Below are 18,512 nucleotides of genomic sequence, written 5' to 3'. Positions count from 1 at the left end.
ATAAGATTAATTTGAAGTACTAAAATTACTCAAACTTTATTAAATACACTAAATAAAACTAATAAAAATGGAAAAATCAGTAAAACTTAAACTACAATTCAAAAGAAAACCGAAAATATAAAAGAAAGCTTGTTCAAAATATTAATCAAATATATAATAGTACATAAAAATACCAAAACGGCACCATATAATTCTTTGAACATGATTTTTTTCCCCTTTCGTTTTTCATGGGCAGTTTTATTTGTCAATGACCCACACCTTCAAATATGGTGTGTCAACATGTGGCATCATTGACAAGTCACACAAGAACCATTTGAAGTCATTGATATTATAGCCTAAACACACTTCTTGGCATGCCATATGTGAATGTATGTGAACACTTAAATTTGAGATTCAAGAGCTAAATTGACAGGAAAGATCTTCAATGAACAATTACATTTCACTCAGGATGAATTCAGAAGATACAGATGTCATATGGGTGACTTATGTCATTTCTGGACCTCAACAACTGACTTCACTTACTGTTTACTTTCATTGCATGGAAAAGAACAGCTTGGACATTTTGATAAACATCTTCTTTTGTGTTCCATGAGAAGAATAAAGAGGGTGAGTAATTTATTTGATGCTGAGTCTGATGAAATAATATTAAACAGCCATGTTTGGTCGGCAGGGCTGTGGGATTGTTTACTGTCGCACCAGAGAGAGTTGTGAGGAAGTGGCACATAAGCTGACTAAACTAGGAATCGCAGCCAAGCCCTACCATGCAGGTGATCCTGTCACTGCTGCCTGTTCACACTTTTTGGATGTTTGTGTCATTGTGTGTAGTGTTGTTATGCAAGTTTGCAAGGGAAAGATAATTCTGGTTAATGTTTCATCTCTGCAGGGCTGAAGGTGGGCGATCGTACAGAGAGTCAGACTGATTGGATGGCCGGTAAAGTGCCTGTTATTGTGGCCACCATCAGTTTTGGTATGGGAGTGGACAAGGCCAATGTCAGGTCAGTCACGTATACACTACAAGTATACACTACAGTTCAAAAACAGAAATATTATTACAATTTAAAATAACTGTTTGAATAGGTTATAAAATGTAATTAATTCCTGTGATGCAAAGGCTGTAACTGGTGTTAAACAAGCGTAATAAAAGTCATGGCCGGTCGTTGACTGAACAGAGTATACAATAATATATTTGCTTGTTTGTTGCAAAAATAATTATGGTGCATAATAGGAATGCCACTAACGATTATTTTGATAATCGATTAATCTAGCGATTATTAGAACGACTAATCGTCGATTATTTCACTGATTAATCAGTAGAATTTGATTATTCAGCTTTTGCAATTAGTTAAATATTGAGTTATACATATTTTAACAAATAAATAAAAGTAATCACTTCAGATTTTGAAAATCATATTATGTAATTACAATTATTATACAATTAATTTATTCAAATAAATATATTTGGCACACAAAATGAGATGACAGACAGAGAACTCTCTCATTCACCATGTAATTAGCCATATGAAAAAATAACTGAATGACACATCATTCTGCCTAACATCTCCTTTTGTAAGTCGTATAGATAAGAAACAAAATAAGACGTTTTATTTTTGGATAAACTATTTTATTCACAACATAATCTCACTTAAAATACCTTTATAGGGTTATAAAACAGTCCTGAGCTAGATCAAGCTTTGATCTCTGCAAACCAAACTATCACTTTAATGAAATAATATTTTGTTAATATTTTATTATCAAGTTGTAATTCTAACTGAAAGCGACACTGACATGTTTAATACTGTAAAGCAAGCTGCTTGATTTAAGGCTGTCTATTACATGAAGTACTATATAAATAAACGTGAAATGACTGGACATTACTGGAGTACTGCTGCTTTCGCACCGCTGTCATTTTTTGTTGTGTGTATTTCGTTATTGAGAGGAAAACGCGCAGCATATATTTACATATTCGCCGCTCAGCAGCTTGACGGTGCGTTTCCACTAGCACATAGCGAGCGCAGCGTGCGTTTTCAATTCATTCCTATGGAAGTTGAGCTTAAACACTTAAACACACACAGGCGGCACAGAGAAAGCGTTGAGAGCGGCCTAAAGTGTCAAAAAGTTTGGGCATTCCTTGACTTTATGCAAATATTAAAAGAAGATGAAACACAAACAGGGTGTAAACATTTGTTTCAGAGGCGTGCTCTGCCCTAAATTTGACACACCCCAAAGCAGTGGCGTTGTAGTGTTGCCAGCGGCACTGAACGCAGATTTGACGCTGTTGTGGAAACACCATCAGGTTCGGCTGTGTTTGCTCTGAAGCACTGCGTCTTCTTCTCTTGAATTGCATCCAGGAAAGCTGAATTACAGTCTTGCGCTACAGCGCCACACTGGTCAAACCGCATTATTGCAGGCTCTTACATGAGGTCATATGAGATCAAACAACTAATCGATAGGGCTGGACGATTAATCGAAAAGGTATCGAAACTGAAATTCAGAACCTCTAACCAATTTAATTTTCCCATGTCAGTTATTTTGTTGTTTTAATCCTATTAATACTTTCCCCTTAAAAACATACTACTGTAGTATGCGCTATACGGACGTGACCTTTGCATGTGCATCGTTTTGCAGCATCTCGCACGTGAGTGGCTCGTTAAAAGAATTAAAAATTTTAGACGTAGCGCCGCTCATCAATGTCAGTTCCAAAACAGTGGACTAATCAGAAGACACCGGAGGTGGGGAAAACGTTGCGAGCTTACAGTAACAGGTTAGCACGGCAACTTTTGTATTTGACGGCATGGCAAGAGTAGGCATTCTGTGCTGTGCTTTTAAAAAAAAAAAAATCCTGAGCGCTTCGTCTCGCGGATTTAGATGCAAAGATGTGTTCCGTGTGAATGGCCAGTAAGAACCTAGAGTAAAAGACTTAAACATATAGAGGACAAATCACGGAGACGGTGCCTTGCTCTTTCTATTAATCAGCAGTGTTCTATTTACATTCATTATTTAAAACATTTGTTTACAGGAGATGCAAGTTATTCTTTTCTACTTTTCACTTTGCATTATTTAAAATAATGTTCTTATTTTCTACTTTTGACATGGCAAATTCCTGTTTGCAAAAAATGAAAGATAAGAAATGCACTCTTTCATTAGAAAATATATCTTATCTTTACAGTACAAACCTTGAACTATGAGGGCAAAAAAAAAAAAAATCATTCAATAATCATAATCAAGGTAAAATGTTGAATTAATCGAGGTTTTGATTTGAGGTCATATCGCCCTAAATAAAATATTTGTAGACAATTTTTTATTGTCAACGTTGTCGATAATGTCGACTAATCATTTCATCCGTAGTGCCTTTTAGTAGATCTGTAGAAATCAGTGCTGTGTTTGACATTGCATGTAAGTGTCTGTCTGTTTTCAGGTTTGTCGTTCACTGGAATCTGGCGAAGTCTTTGGCCAGTTACTATCAGGAGTCAGGACGAGCTGGACGTGACGGACTGCCGTCGTCTTGCAGGATATACTACTCGCCTAAAGACAGAGACCAGCTCAACTTCCTCATCCGCAAAGAAATTGCCCGCAAACAGGTTGGGAAGGACATCCAATCTCAATATCTTCATGCTTTTGACTAGTTAAACTGTCATTGTGTCTGATGTACTGTGTGTTTTGAATTCAGGCGAAGCGAGGATCAGAGAAAGAGCAGGATAAAGCACCCATCCTGGACTTTGAGGCAATGGTTGCTTTTTGTGAACAAGAAGGGTGAGCTCAAACACAGACACTTTAAATTCTGGATTAAGGGTGTAATAAATGTTTAATAAAACAGAATAGTGTGGTTCAAAAACAAAAACAAACATGCAAGAATACTTAGCTCACTTTATATATATATATATATATATATATATACACACACCTCCTTATTATAGAACATAACCTTAATTCAACACGATAGTAGAATTAAGTCAACAATATTACATTTAATTCTTGAATAATACACTATTGATCAAAAGATTTTTTTTATGTGTTTGAAAAAAGTCTCTTATGCTTACCAAGGCTGCATTTATTTAATTTAAAATACAGTAAAAACGGTAATATTAACAAATATTATTACAATTTAGAATAACTGTTGTCTATTGTAATATGTCTTAAAATGTAATTTATTTCTGTGATGCAAAGCTGAATTTTTACTCCAGTCGTTACTCCAGTCTTCAGTGCCACATGATCATTCAGAAATCAGTCTAATATGCTGAAGAAACATTTATTATTATTATAAATGTTGAAAACAGTTGTGCTGCTTAATATTTCTGTGGACACCGTGATACATTTTTTTCAGGATTCTTTGATGAACAGCATTTGATGAACACACAACTGTCCCCCTCTCGTTTCCTCATCTCTGCAGTTGTGTAAGCAAACCCCAGAGGGCAGTATTTGGCACTGGTTTCATAGTGGTTGCATTCCCATAATGAGAGAGGTTGGGAATTTGGTGTTTATTTGTGACATTCATAATTAAGGGGAGCGTTTTTCTCAGCCAAACACTTGTCTCTGCATTTAAAGCTCTTCTGATTTGCTTCACGACTGTCGCTGATGAGTGTTGTTTTCATTCAGCTTTACAGTGTGTGCCACTTTCACTGACTGAATTTAATCACTGTAATGTGTGATTTCATAGCAATCCCAGTCCAAACCATCAGTCACCACCAAATTTTATTTTAGCCCATTGTGGTCTGCTATCTTCCTCTTTATTGTTTCAGACAGCTGAGACTCTGTTTTTGGTCCCTTTCGTACAGCAGCCACAGCGGCCATAAATGCATCCAGTCACGATCAGAGCCATGAATGTCACTGCAGGAAGAGTAAAACATGGAGTTAGACGAATTGTTGAATAAAGTTGTTATTTTTATTTTCGTATTCTCGTAGCTTTGTAAAATTATGGTTGAACCATTGATGTCACATGGATTATTTTAACGATCTCCTTGCTACATTTCTGGACCTTGATCGTGTTCGGATCCTTGCTCTTTTGAGATCATTATAAAGTAAAAGAGACAGACAATATATACAATGAAAACTCTAACGTTCAGAACTCAAGACATCCTTTCCAGTCCAGAAAGTGCATTGAGTCCGATCTGCGGAACGACTGGAATCTTTGGATTTGTGACATTAGAAACCTGAAACTCTAACATATGTCCACCCACATTTACAGTTAACTGCTTGTTAAGAGTTTTTAATGTCAGTTCAAGTGCCGTACCCTCACTAAAATAGCAAGCTAAGTATGGATGTGCGCTTGGTGGAAACCTTTAATCGCAGTGGAAGCTCTCATAAGCTCTCCGCCTTGTGTTCAAATAAAACCTCTTCCAAAATTACACCAGATGTGGCCACAGCGCAGAGATGTAATGATAGTGTAGTGATAGGGAGCTTACAGAAGAACAGCAGGATGATGAGAAACGCCGTCTGCGTGAGCGGGTGGGCTTGAGGAAGGGCCTGCAGTTTGGTCCAGACGTTCTGGAAAATCCCCATTATTTCCTCTGAAGCACTCATTCTGACTGCGGCAAGTCTGGTCTAAATACAAACAAAGAATAGTCAGGAATTCAGAATTCGCACAGGAAAACTGATTTTATAATTATATTGATTATTATATGATTGTATAATCTGCCTCAGCAACTTTTTTTTTTTTTTCTTTGAAGAACCTGGATTCCTGTGATCTGGATATTTGAGGAAGCCAAATTTTAGAAGCAAGATTTCTAGAGTTTCAAGAAATTTCAAGCGCCATGGACGTGTTTTGATGTCCCAGGCCGCATTTATTTACACAGTCATAACACCAATATTATGAAATATTATTACAATTTAAATCAATGTTTTTCTATTTGAATATATGTTAAAATGTAATTTATTCTTATGATGCAAAGCTGAATTTTCAGCATCATTCACTGTTACAATGTATTTCTGAAGGGAACAGACCGTCTTCAGAAAAGTTTACATGGCACTTTCTTTTTATCTTTTTATCTGCCGTTCCGAAAGCACCACCTGCTGGCGGAGAACGAATTAGCATTTTTAGCTAGCCCATCTAATGTTTTTGTTTAGATTAACGTGAAAATCGACCCATATTTTTGCACTGCACAAATGTGTAAATGTGGTGGATTTATTTAAAAAATCTTGCAGATACGCTGTGACTATAATAAAACACATGACAGGGACATTTCCAGTCTCTTAAAAGGGCTGTTTTAGATTAGCGCTTCATTGTTGTAATATATTAGCACACTTCATGTTTTAGATTAGCCTACACTGCAGCTGGTGTTGGTAGACTGGCGTTTTTCTCAGGCATCATGTGTTCACAAATGGCTCATTTAACTATATAAGCATTTAAGAATGATGTTTAACAGAATAATTTGTCTTATTGTGTTGTCAGTTTGTGTTGGCAGTTTTCAGTTTAATGGCAGTATTTTGGCACTGAGTCTGTGCACAATGTTTCCTGTGAGGAAACCTTATCTTCCGTTTGACTGTTGTGTTCACTTAATGTGAAATGGTGTTTCAAGCAACTAGAGAGAAAAACAAAACAAAAAAAAACCAGAACCTGCTAGTTGAGCTAGTCATAAAATTTCTGCTGTAGTGGGTGTTTCCAACAGGACAGATGCCTGTGGGTGTGCCATCACAGTATAAAATTAACCCTGCTGATGAAAGAATCATTTCTTACTTTGGAATTTCTTTTTAAAATGAGTTTCGATTGTCCCATAATTTTCATAAGAATCTTACCACAGTGTGCATTTTTGTCTGATCTCTTTATAACATCACTAAAAGTTAATCAGGACACTGTGATGTTATTCTGTTGAATCTGTTGTTCCTACTTTTTTTATATACATTATGTTTGTATATGGGTCAATGACAAGACATGCCGTTTTGGTGTTTGTTCAAATTAAATGATTTTATATATATGGAGAGCGTATTTAAATACAAGTAAAGTGTCTGCTTTAACCATTTGAATAACTTTTGAGAAAATAAAATGTTAAAAAATGGGTGAAATAATGTTCCATCTTCATTCAGCATAACATATAATTATGTAAAAAAGTATACTTCTATAATTCTGACCTGTACTTATTAAAATATATAAAAGAATAATTGATCATACTATATTTTATTATATGGTAAGTAGGACTGTCAGTTTAACGCGTTAATCTAATTAGTTATGAAAAAAATAACGATATTAAACTATATTTTAAGGCAGTTAAGGTACTGACCCTGCCCCCAAACCTGTGCCTCATCTTACATTTCATACTTAACTGTAGTTAACTGTTGACAAATATGATGCAGGGTAACAACTCCATTAATGCAGTTATGCCCTAAAATTAAATTTTGGGGTACTAAAAGCCTCTGTATGAGTTTTTGTCTCATATTTATATCACATGATAAGCGATATCACACGAGTGTAGCTTTTGTCCCGAATAGTGAGTGCAAATGAGATTTTAAACAACAGTTCAGTAAATAAGTTAATGCTGTGTTATATTTTAAACAGAATATTGTCTGTTTTTGTTCAGTTTTGCTAACGCAAATACTACCTATAAGCAGAATTGTTGTGCGTCTCCAAGCAACACAGCAGTGTTTAGATTTTGAATGAATCCGTGTTTTGAACGAATCGTCTGAATCAATGATTCAAAGTCCCATTCATAAAGTGAGCCGTTTACTGAATTCTTGAATGAATCAGCCGTTCGAACGAATCAAATGAATGACTCGTAAAGACATTTACCGCCACCTGCTGGCAGTCATTTCATGTCGTTTCAAACCTGTATGACTAACTTTTGTGGAACATAAAATAAGTTATTTTGAAGACTGTTGGTAACAAAAAGCTTGTTTTTGGTTACCAATGACTTTCATTGCAACAATAAATACTGAGATGTTTCTCAAATTATCTTCTTTCATGTTCCATAGTTTATGTTAGGCTGTTGTGTCTTAAACGTTTATGTGTAATACATTTTGTTGAATCAAATAAAATATTTATTTTTAAAGCTACTATTTAATGTCTACTTTATACTTTCCTTGTTTAACACAGTAATAGCTTTAAATAGTTTTTTGTGGGTATTTTAAAAGCCAAATAGTTTGCGATGAATTAGATTAATTAATCTCCACATCACATAATTAATTAGATTAAACATTTTAATTGACCGACAGCCCTAATTTTAAGCACTTAAAACTTCTTGCTGGCGAATGGGTAAAACTTAGTGGTTTGAAGGACAGAGGAAAAGATTTAAAATGACAACTTATTATTATTTTGTTACTGCACCATGATCCTTAAATAGAGTCTTTTAATGTCATCTAATGATTCTTTTCTGAATATGCCTGACAATATATTTTTTTGGCATATGATTACACTAAATGAGCTTTTTGTTGGTGTCTTTTGTAAGTCTTGGTAAAAATGTTACAATTTTTTGCATGACACATTTTAATCTATGGAGGAAAAAAATAAAGCTGTATTAAACTTATGCATGAAACCCCCTGGTCGTCTTTGACCCATATATGTATTTGAAACCTAATTCATATTCACAAAATATTTTTTGCAGATGCACAACCAAATTTACGTTCGCAAAATAAGATCCATAAATGCAAAAGTTTATAAATATACACAATGCAATGTTTTTGTGAATATGCAAACTGCCTTGTGTGAGAATCGCTATGTATTTTGAGAATTTCCTGCCAGGACCTAATTTACATATTGCAGTTTTATTAAACTTGCATTCTCTTTAAGCAGTCAGATGTGAGTGTCAGCCCAGCAGGTCATTAATGCAGCAGCTTACTCATGCTATGACTCAGGAAGCATAGCTTTGCATAGTGCTGTGTGATTAGTTTTGTCTTTCAGACAACCAAATGCCACATGTATGCAGTTTTTGATAATACAATTTGCTATTTGCAAGGCTAGATATTATGTCCACTAATCAAGGCATTGAAGCATTGAGCAAGACTATGTATGATTGGCTAGACTGAAAACAGCGCATTTGTTTGAAAAGCACTAATTTGGCAGGAAAAAACTTGCAAATGTGGATTCAGCAATCGATTCATACACATAGAAACATTCAGAAATGTGCTGGCATGCTTCTAAATTATGCTTTGCATTCGTGAAAATTGTTTTGTGAATGTACTGTACGTTTGGTTGTGCATTTATAAACTGTATTTTGTGAATATTAATTAGGTTTTGGGAATTAATCTTGCCACTTTTTTAGCCCCATATTAGACATCTAAATATGCTAATTGCAATTTTCTTCATCATTTTTGTTGTTTTGGTGATTTTTAATGGATGTATGAAGCCAGTTCTCCTCAAGTTCACACAGGTGTGGAGAATGACGTTAACATCATGATCCACTAATGTTTCACAAACACAGTGTTATAGTACTTTTTGAACATCAAGTGTAATACTTTTGTGTAGTAAACAATGAAAAGTTTTATTTGCAATGTGTAAGTAAAATCATGGCATGTTCTCCACAGTTCAATGAAGAATTGCATTACATTTTTTTCTTTGTGTGCATGTATATGACGATACGCGGTTATATTACAGCAGTATTTTCATGCACATTGTTACTAATGTTAATAGTTGTTGTTTTTAAAAAAAAACATAATTTGTGTCATTACCTAAAAATATTTGCTGGAAATGAATTAGTCATTGTTCCTATGAATTATGAGTCAAGGGCAGTTTGGGAAATGGTCAGTGTTAACACTGCTAGTATTAAATCGCCAGCAAGATTATGGTTATATTTGATAGCCCAGCCTACGCATGTTATCTCTGTTTGCCACTTTTTAATGTTTTGTTATCTAATGCTTTCAAACTCTGTATGCGGTTTGAGTGTTCAGATTCTTTTGTGGGCTGCTATGCAGTTGAACCTTTCCCCTCCCGTTCCTGCTTTGTAAATGGTTCTCATGTGTTTGAAAATTGTAGATGTTCCTAGTACACTCTTGAGTTCTGCTGACCAAGTCAGTATTTTCATGCTCACAGTTATTCAAGGACATTAACTCACACACACACAGTTCTACATGTATGTGTATGCTCTCACCTTAGTTTCCAGTTGTGTTCCCCTGTAACACTCCTCACATGAACTTGTGTAAAGTTTTGAGCGCTCTGTCCCGTCACATAGTTGTTGAGAACTGCAGAGTGTCTAGCCGCTGTGCAGTCATGCTGTGTTTGGCCTCCAGTGTTTGAGAGTTCCAGTATGACGAGTCTTTTGGGATGGGCTGTGTCGCTCCTACAGTACACACCACAAGTTCTGTCAGCATGGATCGATCTCTCTCTCTCTCTCTCTCTCTCTCTCTCTCTCTCTTTCTTTCTCTCTGTTTACCATGTCCATCTCCACCCCCTTTTTTTGTCTGGCTCCGTCTTTTCTCCTCCCCTCAAATCACTGTGGAAACAGTTTTTTCTTCTCCTTTTGTCAAACAAAGTCTGGAGGTCCTTTTGAAAGTGACTGTTTTGTGTTATAATACTTGTGTGTGTGTGTGTGTGTGTGTGTGTGTGTGTGTGTGTGTCTGTACACTGGATTTGGAAAACAAATTCCTGGCCCTAAAAAGTTTGAAATTTTTTTTTTTTTTCCAACATCACACGTTTTATATACGTTTTATTACATTTTACCCCAAAATCAAAAAGGCAAGCAAGTAGTAAATAAATGAAAAATGAATTAATAAATAAATACATACATAAATAAAGTAGTGCTGTCAAACAATTAATCGCAATTAATCACATCCAAAATAAACATTTTTGTTTACATAATATATGTGTGTGTACTGTGTATATATAAATACAAACATATACAGTATGTGTATATATATATATTAGAAAGTATATATATATATATTAGAAAGTATTTACATTTATATATTTATATTGTTATTATATATATATTAATATATTTATATAAACTTGTATATATTTTCTTAAAAATATAAATATACACCGTACACACGCATATATTATGTAAACAAAAACTTATTTTGGATGCGATTAATCACGATTAATCGTTTGACAGCACTAAAATAAATATTACCTTATAATAAAAGTATTGTAACATTAAATGTAATATAAAAATATTTTGCATTTTTTACAGTAAAAATACAATAAAACGGTGTACAATTGTATAGTGTAAGTTTTCTGTTTTTAAAATAATGACAGAATAAATTAAACGACAAATAGTGTATAAATGCTTTGCAATTAAAATAATATTTTAGACATTAGTATTAGATTGATTCTATTTTTTTTTTTTTTACCTTTGAAAATTGATACAAAATATCAAAAATGCAAAAAATATTCATGTTCCTAAAAAACAGGTTTTCATTTCCTTATTTCTTATTTTTTATCTTGGAATAAAACATGATCTTTACATGTTAAACTTATTTACAGTCAGTTTATTTGCTCTCTCTGTCATACAGCCGAGGAAACTTTCACGCCTTTTAAAAAAAAAAAAAAAATTCATATATTTTCTGCTCATCTCAGTTTTTTTCTGCCTTTGATTTCCATTTGTTTACCATGAAGTTCCATATGACCTAAGACATCTTGTGTTTGGATTCAAAAAGGAGGAAAGCATTGCTCTGTATGAGCCTTTAGAGGAAATCACTAATGGGAAAGTGTATTTTAGTGAACAGTGAGAGCGGGGAATGGGGTTCTGGTCATAGTTACCAGTGTTGGCACAGAGGGTCTTTGTGTGTCAGACCATGTAAATGTGTTATGGGAGGGTTTCTGCCACTACCAGCTATTTCAGACTCTGAAACCTGAAACCCAGCAGTCTGTGAAGTGAGAAGCGCACATTTCTATTTTGGAGTTCACACTACACAGGATGTGTGAGTGCACAAACATTTGTAGAAACTTGTAGAAACCCTCTCTGTTCTTCATTAAAAGGGTAGTTCACCAAAACATTGGTGACAGAAGTTGTCATTTACTCATGTGACTGACTTTCTAACATGGAACACAAAATGAGACCGTTTTCCATACAGTAAAATCATACAGTGACCAGCAGGGGCATTTGTCTTGCAATATGAAACAAAATGCACATGGAATATAAGATTTACTGTAACAATCAACACCATCATGGTAACACACAACATTACAATAATACAACATTGTTTTAACAAAATAAGATCAAACATAAAACCTTAATGTACATGACTGAAAAAAATAATAATAATAAATTTTTAATGAAAATTTGAAGCGTCACAGAATTCTGGGAATGTCAATGTACAATTTTTCCATTGTAAATTAAGATGACTTTTTCACTTTCAAAAACTGTCAATTTAACAGTATTTATATATATATATCTTTTACTGTTAAAATTAGAGTCATTTTTTTGTGTTCCACGTCATGAGAGTTTGGATTTATTTGTTACTCCTGTTAATCATTTCATCAATCTTCATTTCCAGGTGCAGACATGCCACCATCTCACAGTTTTTTGGCAATCAGAAGCCCAACTGCGCGGGCGCGTGTGACTTCTGCCGTGACCCCAAACTCGTGCGCGCTCAGCTGGCGAGAGCAGCCGCCCTCAGCACCAGAACCGGCCCGGCACAGAGCGCAGAGCCCAGGGGGCCGTTCGGCTTCGACCCTGAACTCTACGCAGGAGGCAGGAAGGGTTACGGCTTTGAGAGGTCAGCCTGACCTCTTACTGAAGCAGCTGTACTGTATGATCAGAGCTGTTAGTCTGTGGAGACTAAGAGCTTGTGTGTGTGTTCAGATGTGATGAGGAATGGGGCAATGAGGAAGATGACTCCGAGAAGAGGAAGAAAGTTTTCGGAGATCTCTACAAGAAACAGATGAGCTTGAGAAAGGTGAGCGCACGGACAGGGCACTCACTAGCAAAAGGACAAATGGTGAATCTCATGAAAACCTGTCCAGGTCACTTTTCTACCAAAAATGTTACGTAAGCCCGTTTCCGCTACTGAATAAAAAAACAAGGTAATTGTGACTTTTAACCTCCCAATTCGGATTTATTTTTCTTAGAATTGTGGGATATAAATTGCGAGTTAAAGGGATAGTTCACCCAAAAATTAAAATTCTGTCTTTATTCACCCTCATGTCGTTCCGAACCCGTAAAACCTTCGTTCATCTTCAGAACACACATTAAGATATTTTTGATGAAATACAAGAGCTTTCTGACCCTGCATAGACAGCAACGGTACTACCACGATCAAGGCCCAGAAAGGTAGTAAAGACATGGTTAAAATAGTCCATGTGACACCAGTAGTTAAACCTTAATGTTATGAAGCTCAAAGTTTAGAAGAAGAAACAACTTAAAGTTCAATTCTGAGAAATTTACTGTTCGTGCTATTTGACTATTTTTGTACAATTTCATGTTTAAATCTCGCAATTCTGATTTTATACCTCGCAATTGCAAGTTTGTATCTTGCCATTCGGAGAAAAAAGTCGCAATTACCTTTTTTTTTTTTTTTTTTTTTTTTTTTAATTCAGTGGCAGAAACGGGCTTCCATAAAAGATTCCATTACCAGACATGGTACACAATGAAAACTATAAGGAGTTTGAAGAGATTGTTATGATGATACAAACTCAACCTCATTGTTTTGATGACTGTTATATTTTGTTGTGTCATTATGCAGAATTTTTGATTTAGCTTTGACAAAAAATGCTTGTCACTGAATATTATTGCATTGCAGATGGTTAGAACACAGTATAGTGACTAGTGAGTTCAGTTATTTTGGAAATTCCCAGGATTCCCAGTAGTGATTACTGTAATACAGCAAATGCAGAAGTACACAACTGCTCCAAAGTTTGGGGTTGGTAAGATTTCTTAAGTGTTTTTGAAATGAGTCTCTTGTGCTCACCAAGGCTGCATTTATTTGGTAAAAATACACTATTGATATTATTACTACAACTTAAAATAACTGTTTTCAATTATACTACATTTTATAATGTAATTCATTCCAAAGCTAAATTTTCAGCTTCATTAATCCAGTTTTCACTCTTCAGTGTCACATGATCCTTCAGAAATCACTGTAATATGCGGATTTGCTACTCAAGAAAAATTGCTTATTATCATCAGTGCTGAAAACAGTTATGCTGTTTTATATTTTAGTGGAAATCGCGATACGTTTTTTCAGGATTCTTTGAAGAATAGAAAGTTCAAAAGAAGAGCATTTATTTGAAACAAATAATTTGTAACAATTTAAAATAATGTCTTCACTGTCACTTTTGATAATTTAATGCATCCTTGCTGAATAAAAGTACTAATTTCTTTCAAGAATCCAATAAACCCCTATAAACAGTAAAATTACTGTAATACAGTTTATTCCAATAGTAGTAATTTTAGTAAATACTAATATTACGCATAAATACTTTAGAATTTGAATGATATATTCTTCTCACATCTATGGAAGCCCGTTTCCGCCACTGAATAACATTTTTAAAAAAGGTTATTGCGACTTTTTATCTCACAATTCTGACTTTTTTTTTCTTAGAATTGAGAAATAAAAACTCGCAAGAGAAACTTGCAATTCTGACTTTTTTTCTCAGAATTGCGTGATCTAAACTCACAGTTGCGAGTTATAAAATCACAATTGCGAGATAAAAACTCACAATTCTGACTTTTTTCTCTCGCAATTCTGACTTTTTCTCAGAATTGAGGAATAAAAACTCGCAAGAGATAAAAACTCACAATTCTGACTTTTTTTCTCAGAATTACGTGATCTAAACTCACAGTTGCGAGTTATAAATTATTTTCTAAACTTGCAGTTATCCTTTTTATTTTTTATTCAGTGGTGGAAATTGGCTTCCATACACATCACAAATTTTTTATTTTTGGCATTACAATAATAATAGTTAGGGAAAATGTGCTCACATTTAATGACATGCAATCACACAAGTACAGTGATACATTCACATGAAAAACAACTCAACTACAATCCAAACAGTCTGAGTCTGTGCCAGAACATTCCTCCGTATCTCTCGCTCTCTCTCGTTTCTCTCTCTCATCCACATGTGTTTTCCAGCTGTGTGTTTGAGGCCTCCCCCATAAAGCTGAGCTGTACGGAAGAGAGTTCTACATGACCTTCAGTTTTCTTTCTTTAGAAAACAAGAAATCAAAACACTATTTACTTTCTCGATACAAGTTGCATATTACAAAATTATAGACTTTGAGTTTTGCACAGGAAACGCCACTCAAATTTCTATTACAAAAATATTGTTGTTTATTATTAATTTAACGTACAAGCTGTTACCTATGTATTTTGGCAGAAACGGTTGTTGCTATTAGGAAAATACAGATATTTGAGCATATTAAACCAATGATGCTGTTATCAACTTCTCTTTTGTTTTCTTATTTATAGAGTTCAGATGTGGCTAAAGAGACGTTTGTTCCACCAGGTCAGTTCCAGAGTTGTTACATATGTAATTGTCCGTGCTCAGGACATTTGATACAATAAATGCGACAATGTGTCAGTTTACAGCAGGAGTGTCCAATCCTGCTGATGAAGGCCAACATCCTGCAGAGTTTAGCTCCAGCCAGCTCCAACACACTTGTCTGGAAGTTTCTAGTGTTTCTGAAGACCTTCATAACCTAGGTTCAGGTGTGAACTCTGCAGGACAGTGGCCCTCAAGGAACAGGTTTGGTGTAAAGCTTCACGTTGTTCATGTTTTCTCAGATGCTGACTGCATGTTGAAGGATGCCAGCAGTCAGAGAATCCCCAGACTCACGGTGAAGGTAAAACACCATCCTCAAGACTCATTTGAAATACTTAATAAGAGGATAGGTTTTTAAACTGCATAAAACTGTGTTTTTGAATGTGAACAACTGAAGTTACAGGCTTACGGACAAATAAACTGTGTTCATATCAAACCATGTTGTTTTCCAAAAGATGATAACATGGTATTTAGAGATTTAGCATTAACAAACTGTCTTAAATACAGCATTATATTAGTCACCCTGTTCTCTAGATATCAGTTTTGTCATTTGTCATTGAAAAATCTATATTAGTCAACTAATATTACTCAGGTAGTACTCGCGTTTTATTTCTTGTGTGCTAAATTTTTAGTTTTAATATAGTAGTGGACATTAATTGTCTGTAGAAAAATCTATATGCCACACTGTGTCCCATCCAAACAACATAAAATTTTTTTTTAAATCTGAGATTTCCAGCATTCTTTGTTCTGCGTATGACAGTGCGACATGAACAGTGCTGTCCTCTGCTGGCACACATGTGCACTGGAGTCTCAAACTGTGTCTGAAACCTCTGCTTATTCAAAGTCTAAACTGCGATCAGAATATGATTGGTTGAGCTGAAGACTCTTTGTTGTTTTGTGTGTGTTTTAGAGCAGAGAGCACTGCCTGTCTCTCCTGCAGGAGTGTCTGACCAACCACAGGGGGGCAGCAGAGCTTTCACACAGGTAATGCAGACATTAAACACCAACCATGAATGCCTCATTTGTGTCTTATTGTTGCAATGCTATATCTTTTTGTATTTCAATATCCTCTTGAGATGCAGCAGTTTTTGTCCATTGGTGGTAGTGGTGGGTGTTTTTATCAAGGATAATACTAGGGTTGCAAAACACGATTTATCAATTCAAAATAAAAGTTTATGTTAACATACTATATGTGTGTGTACTGTGTATATGTATTATGGATATATAAATACACACACATACATGTGTATATTAAGGAAAAATGTTTTAGATTTACATGTTAAATATTTATATTTATAGTGTTTACATACAAATACAATATATATGCAGTGCACAGCATAAGTGAGTACACCCCCTCTAAAACTTAACAAATTCAGCAATTACTCTTTACTTATATGACATGTTAGGGTTCTTTGGAGATATAATGTTCAATGAAGCCTGCTTGATCAATTAACAAAGAAGAATGTCAAAATGATTCAGCAAAATAAGATTTTCTTATCAAAGTGATAAAATGTTGCACCCTCCTGAAAGTTACTAAATAAAACTTTTAAAAAAATGTATAGGTTTAAGGCTATTTTTGATCAACAGGTAAGTTTATTGAACCAAAACTTTTAAAAACAAGTAATTTCCTGACAATTAAAAGTGTTATATAGTCCACTGAATCATACTCCGACTTAATGCTGGCAGCAGTGGAACCACTTGGGAGAGAACTGCCAGGTGACTTAGCATAAAAGAGGACAATGTTACAAGATGAATACCAAATTATTGTTTTAAGTGTGAAAATATAGCAGAAGTAGCACCGACATTCAAAAACAATGGACTTGTGACAAGGCTCCTGAAATAATCAGTTCTTCACTTGAAGTTTTCATTTAGTGGTGAGTGAATTTTTACTAGAAAAAGAGCAGGAGAAATAACATGCAAGTGTCTCAGAGCCGGCAAAAGCTATGAAAAGAGTGACACTTTATCTCACAGAGTATGACGCAGTCTGCAGAAGTGACATGCATGGTTGTTGTCACCACTAGAGTTAGCCAAAGCAAAATAAACTCATTTAACCTCTTCCAAGGCCTATATTTACAAAATAGAGACTTCTGGACTCTGGTCTCAAGAGACCAAGTTAATAATTTAGGATCCAAAAGCATCCAAAATGTTCTGGTGTTGCTAGGGGAGTACAACAGTGAGAAGTGCTTGGTACCCACAGTGACGTTCAGTGGTAGTAAAGCTTTAATATAGGGATGAATGAGTGCTGAAGGTGTGAGGGAGTTAATACAAAAAACTTGAAACAGAAGATGCTACCCTCCCCTCATTCCCTGCATTATTGGGCATTTTTTCAGCATGACAGCAAGTTGTTTCAGCAAGTTGTGGAGGACATATTAAGTACTAGAATATTATACATTTGCTGAATTAAATCTAGGGTGTACTCATTTCTGCAATCCTTCATTTAAACAAAATTGGCTAATTTACTTATCTTACAGAAAATATTAGCATATATTTTATTGTTTTTATTAAGTATGTTTAATACAGTTAAATTTTGCCATCTTTCCATTTAATTATATTAGTAATCATTAAGAAAATAAATCTTTTATATTTAATCAGAGGGGGGTGTACTCATTTATGCTGTGCACTATATATGGGTGGGTGGGTGTGTATTTAAATATACATAATAAATATACAGGGTACACACACATAGTATGTAAACATAAACTTTTATTTTGAATCAATTAATTGCGACTAATAGTTTTGCAGCCCTAGATAATACATGCACTTATACAGTTCAAACGTTTGGGGACTGTACTATTTTTAAAATGTTTTAAAATGTCTCTTCTGCTCACCAACGCTTTATTTATTTGGTTAAAAATACAATAAAAATGGAAATATTGTGAAATTTTATTACTTTTTAAAATAATTTTCTTTTTGTATTTCCAGCAACATTACTCCAGTCTTCAGTGTCTCATGATCCTTCAGAAATCATTCTAATATGCTGATTTGATGCTCAAGAAACATTTCTTTAGTATTTTTTTTTTCAGAATTCTTTGAATATAGTTCAAAAGAACATTTATTTGAAATAAAAATATTCTAGTGCTGTCAAATGATTAATCACGATTAATCGCATCCAAAATAAAAGTTTTTGTTTACGTAATATATGTGTGTGTACTGTGTATATTTATTATCT

General features: G+C 34.6%; 2 protein-coding genes across 6 annotated transcripts in view; one reads left to right on the top strand and one right to left on the bottom strand.

The window, feature by feature from the left end:
* Positions 1 to 18,512, top strand: part of recql5 (RecQ helicase-like 5) — a 28,148-nt gene that overhangs the window by 4,401 nt on the left and 5,235 nt on the right. The window contains exons 4-13 of one of the 5 annotated variants that reach the window (XM_058769627.1): positions 553 to 606; positions 671 to 767; positions 884 to 995; positions 3,416 to 3,578; positions 3,668 to 3,750; positions 12,358 to 12,579; positions 12,666 to 12,759; positions 15,271 to 15,307; positions 15,586 to 15,644; positions 16,254 to 16,327. In XM_058769627.1, coding sequence (XP_058625610.1) covers positions 553 to 606; positions 671 to 767; positions 884 to 995; positions 3,416 to 3,578; positions 3,668 to 3,750; positions 12,358 to 12,579; positions 12,666 to 12,759; positions 15,271 to 15,307; positions 15,586 to 15,644; positions 16,254 to 16,327 — 995 coding nt within the window. The other 4 variants (XM_058769626.1, XM_058769628.1, XM_058769629.1 and 1 more) reach the window with 4 other exon arrangements.
* smim5 (small integral membrane protein 5) lies at positions 3,790 to 10,246 on the bottom strand. Its single transcript, XM_058769633.1, has 3 exons — positions 10,011 to 10,246; positions 5,400 to 5,538; positions 3,790 to 4,824 (listed from the first exon to the last, which is right to left on the bottom strand). Exons 2-3 carry the CDS (start codon positions 5,515 to 5,517, stop codon positions 4,733 to 4,735), a joined length of 210 nt encoding a protein of 69 aa, XP_058625616.1. The 5' UTR covers positions 5,518 to 5,538; positions 10,011 to 10,246; the 3' UTR covers positions 3,790 to 4,732.

Source organism: Onychostoma macrolepis, chromosome 03, assembly GCF_012432095.1.
Source record: "Onychostoma macrolepis isolate SWU-2019 chromosome 03, ASM1243209v1, whole genome shotgun sequence".
Taxonomy (NCBI): domain Eukaryota; kingdom Metazoa; phylum Chordata; class Actinopteri; order Cypriniformes; family Cyprinidae; genus Onychostoma; species Onychostoma macrolepis.
This window is presented reverse-complemented; position numbering and strand designations above follow the sequence as displayed.

Coding starts and splice junctions, on each gene's coding strand:
- smim5 (XM_058769633.1), bottom strand. CDS start 5,517: ATGAGTGCTTCAGAGGAAATAATGGGGATTTTCCAGAACGTCTGGACC. Junction 4,825..5,399: donor CATCATCCTGCTGTTCTTCT/GTAAGCTCCCTA, acceptor CTCTTCCTGCAG/TGACATTCATGGCTCTGATC.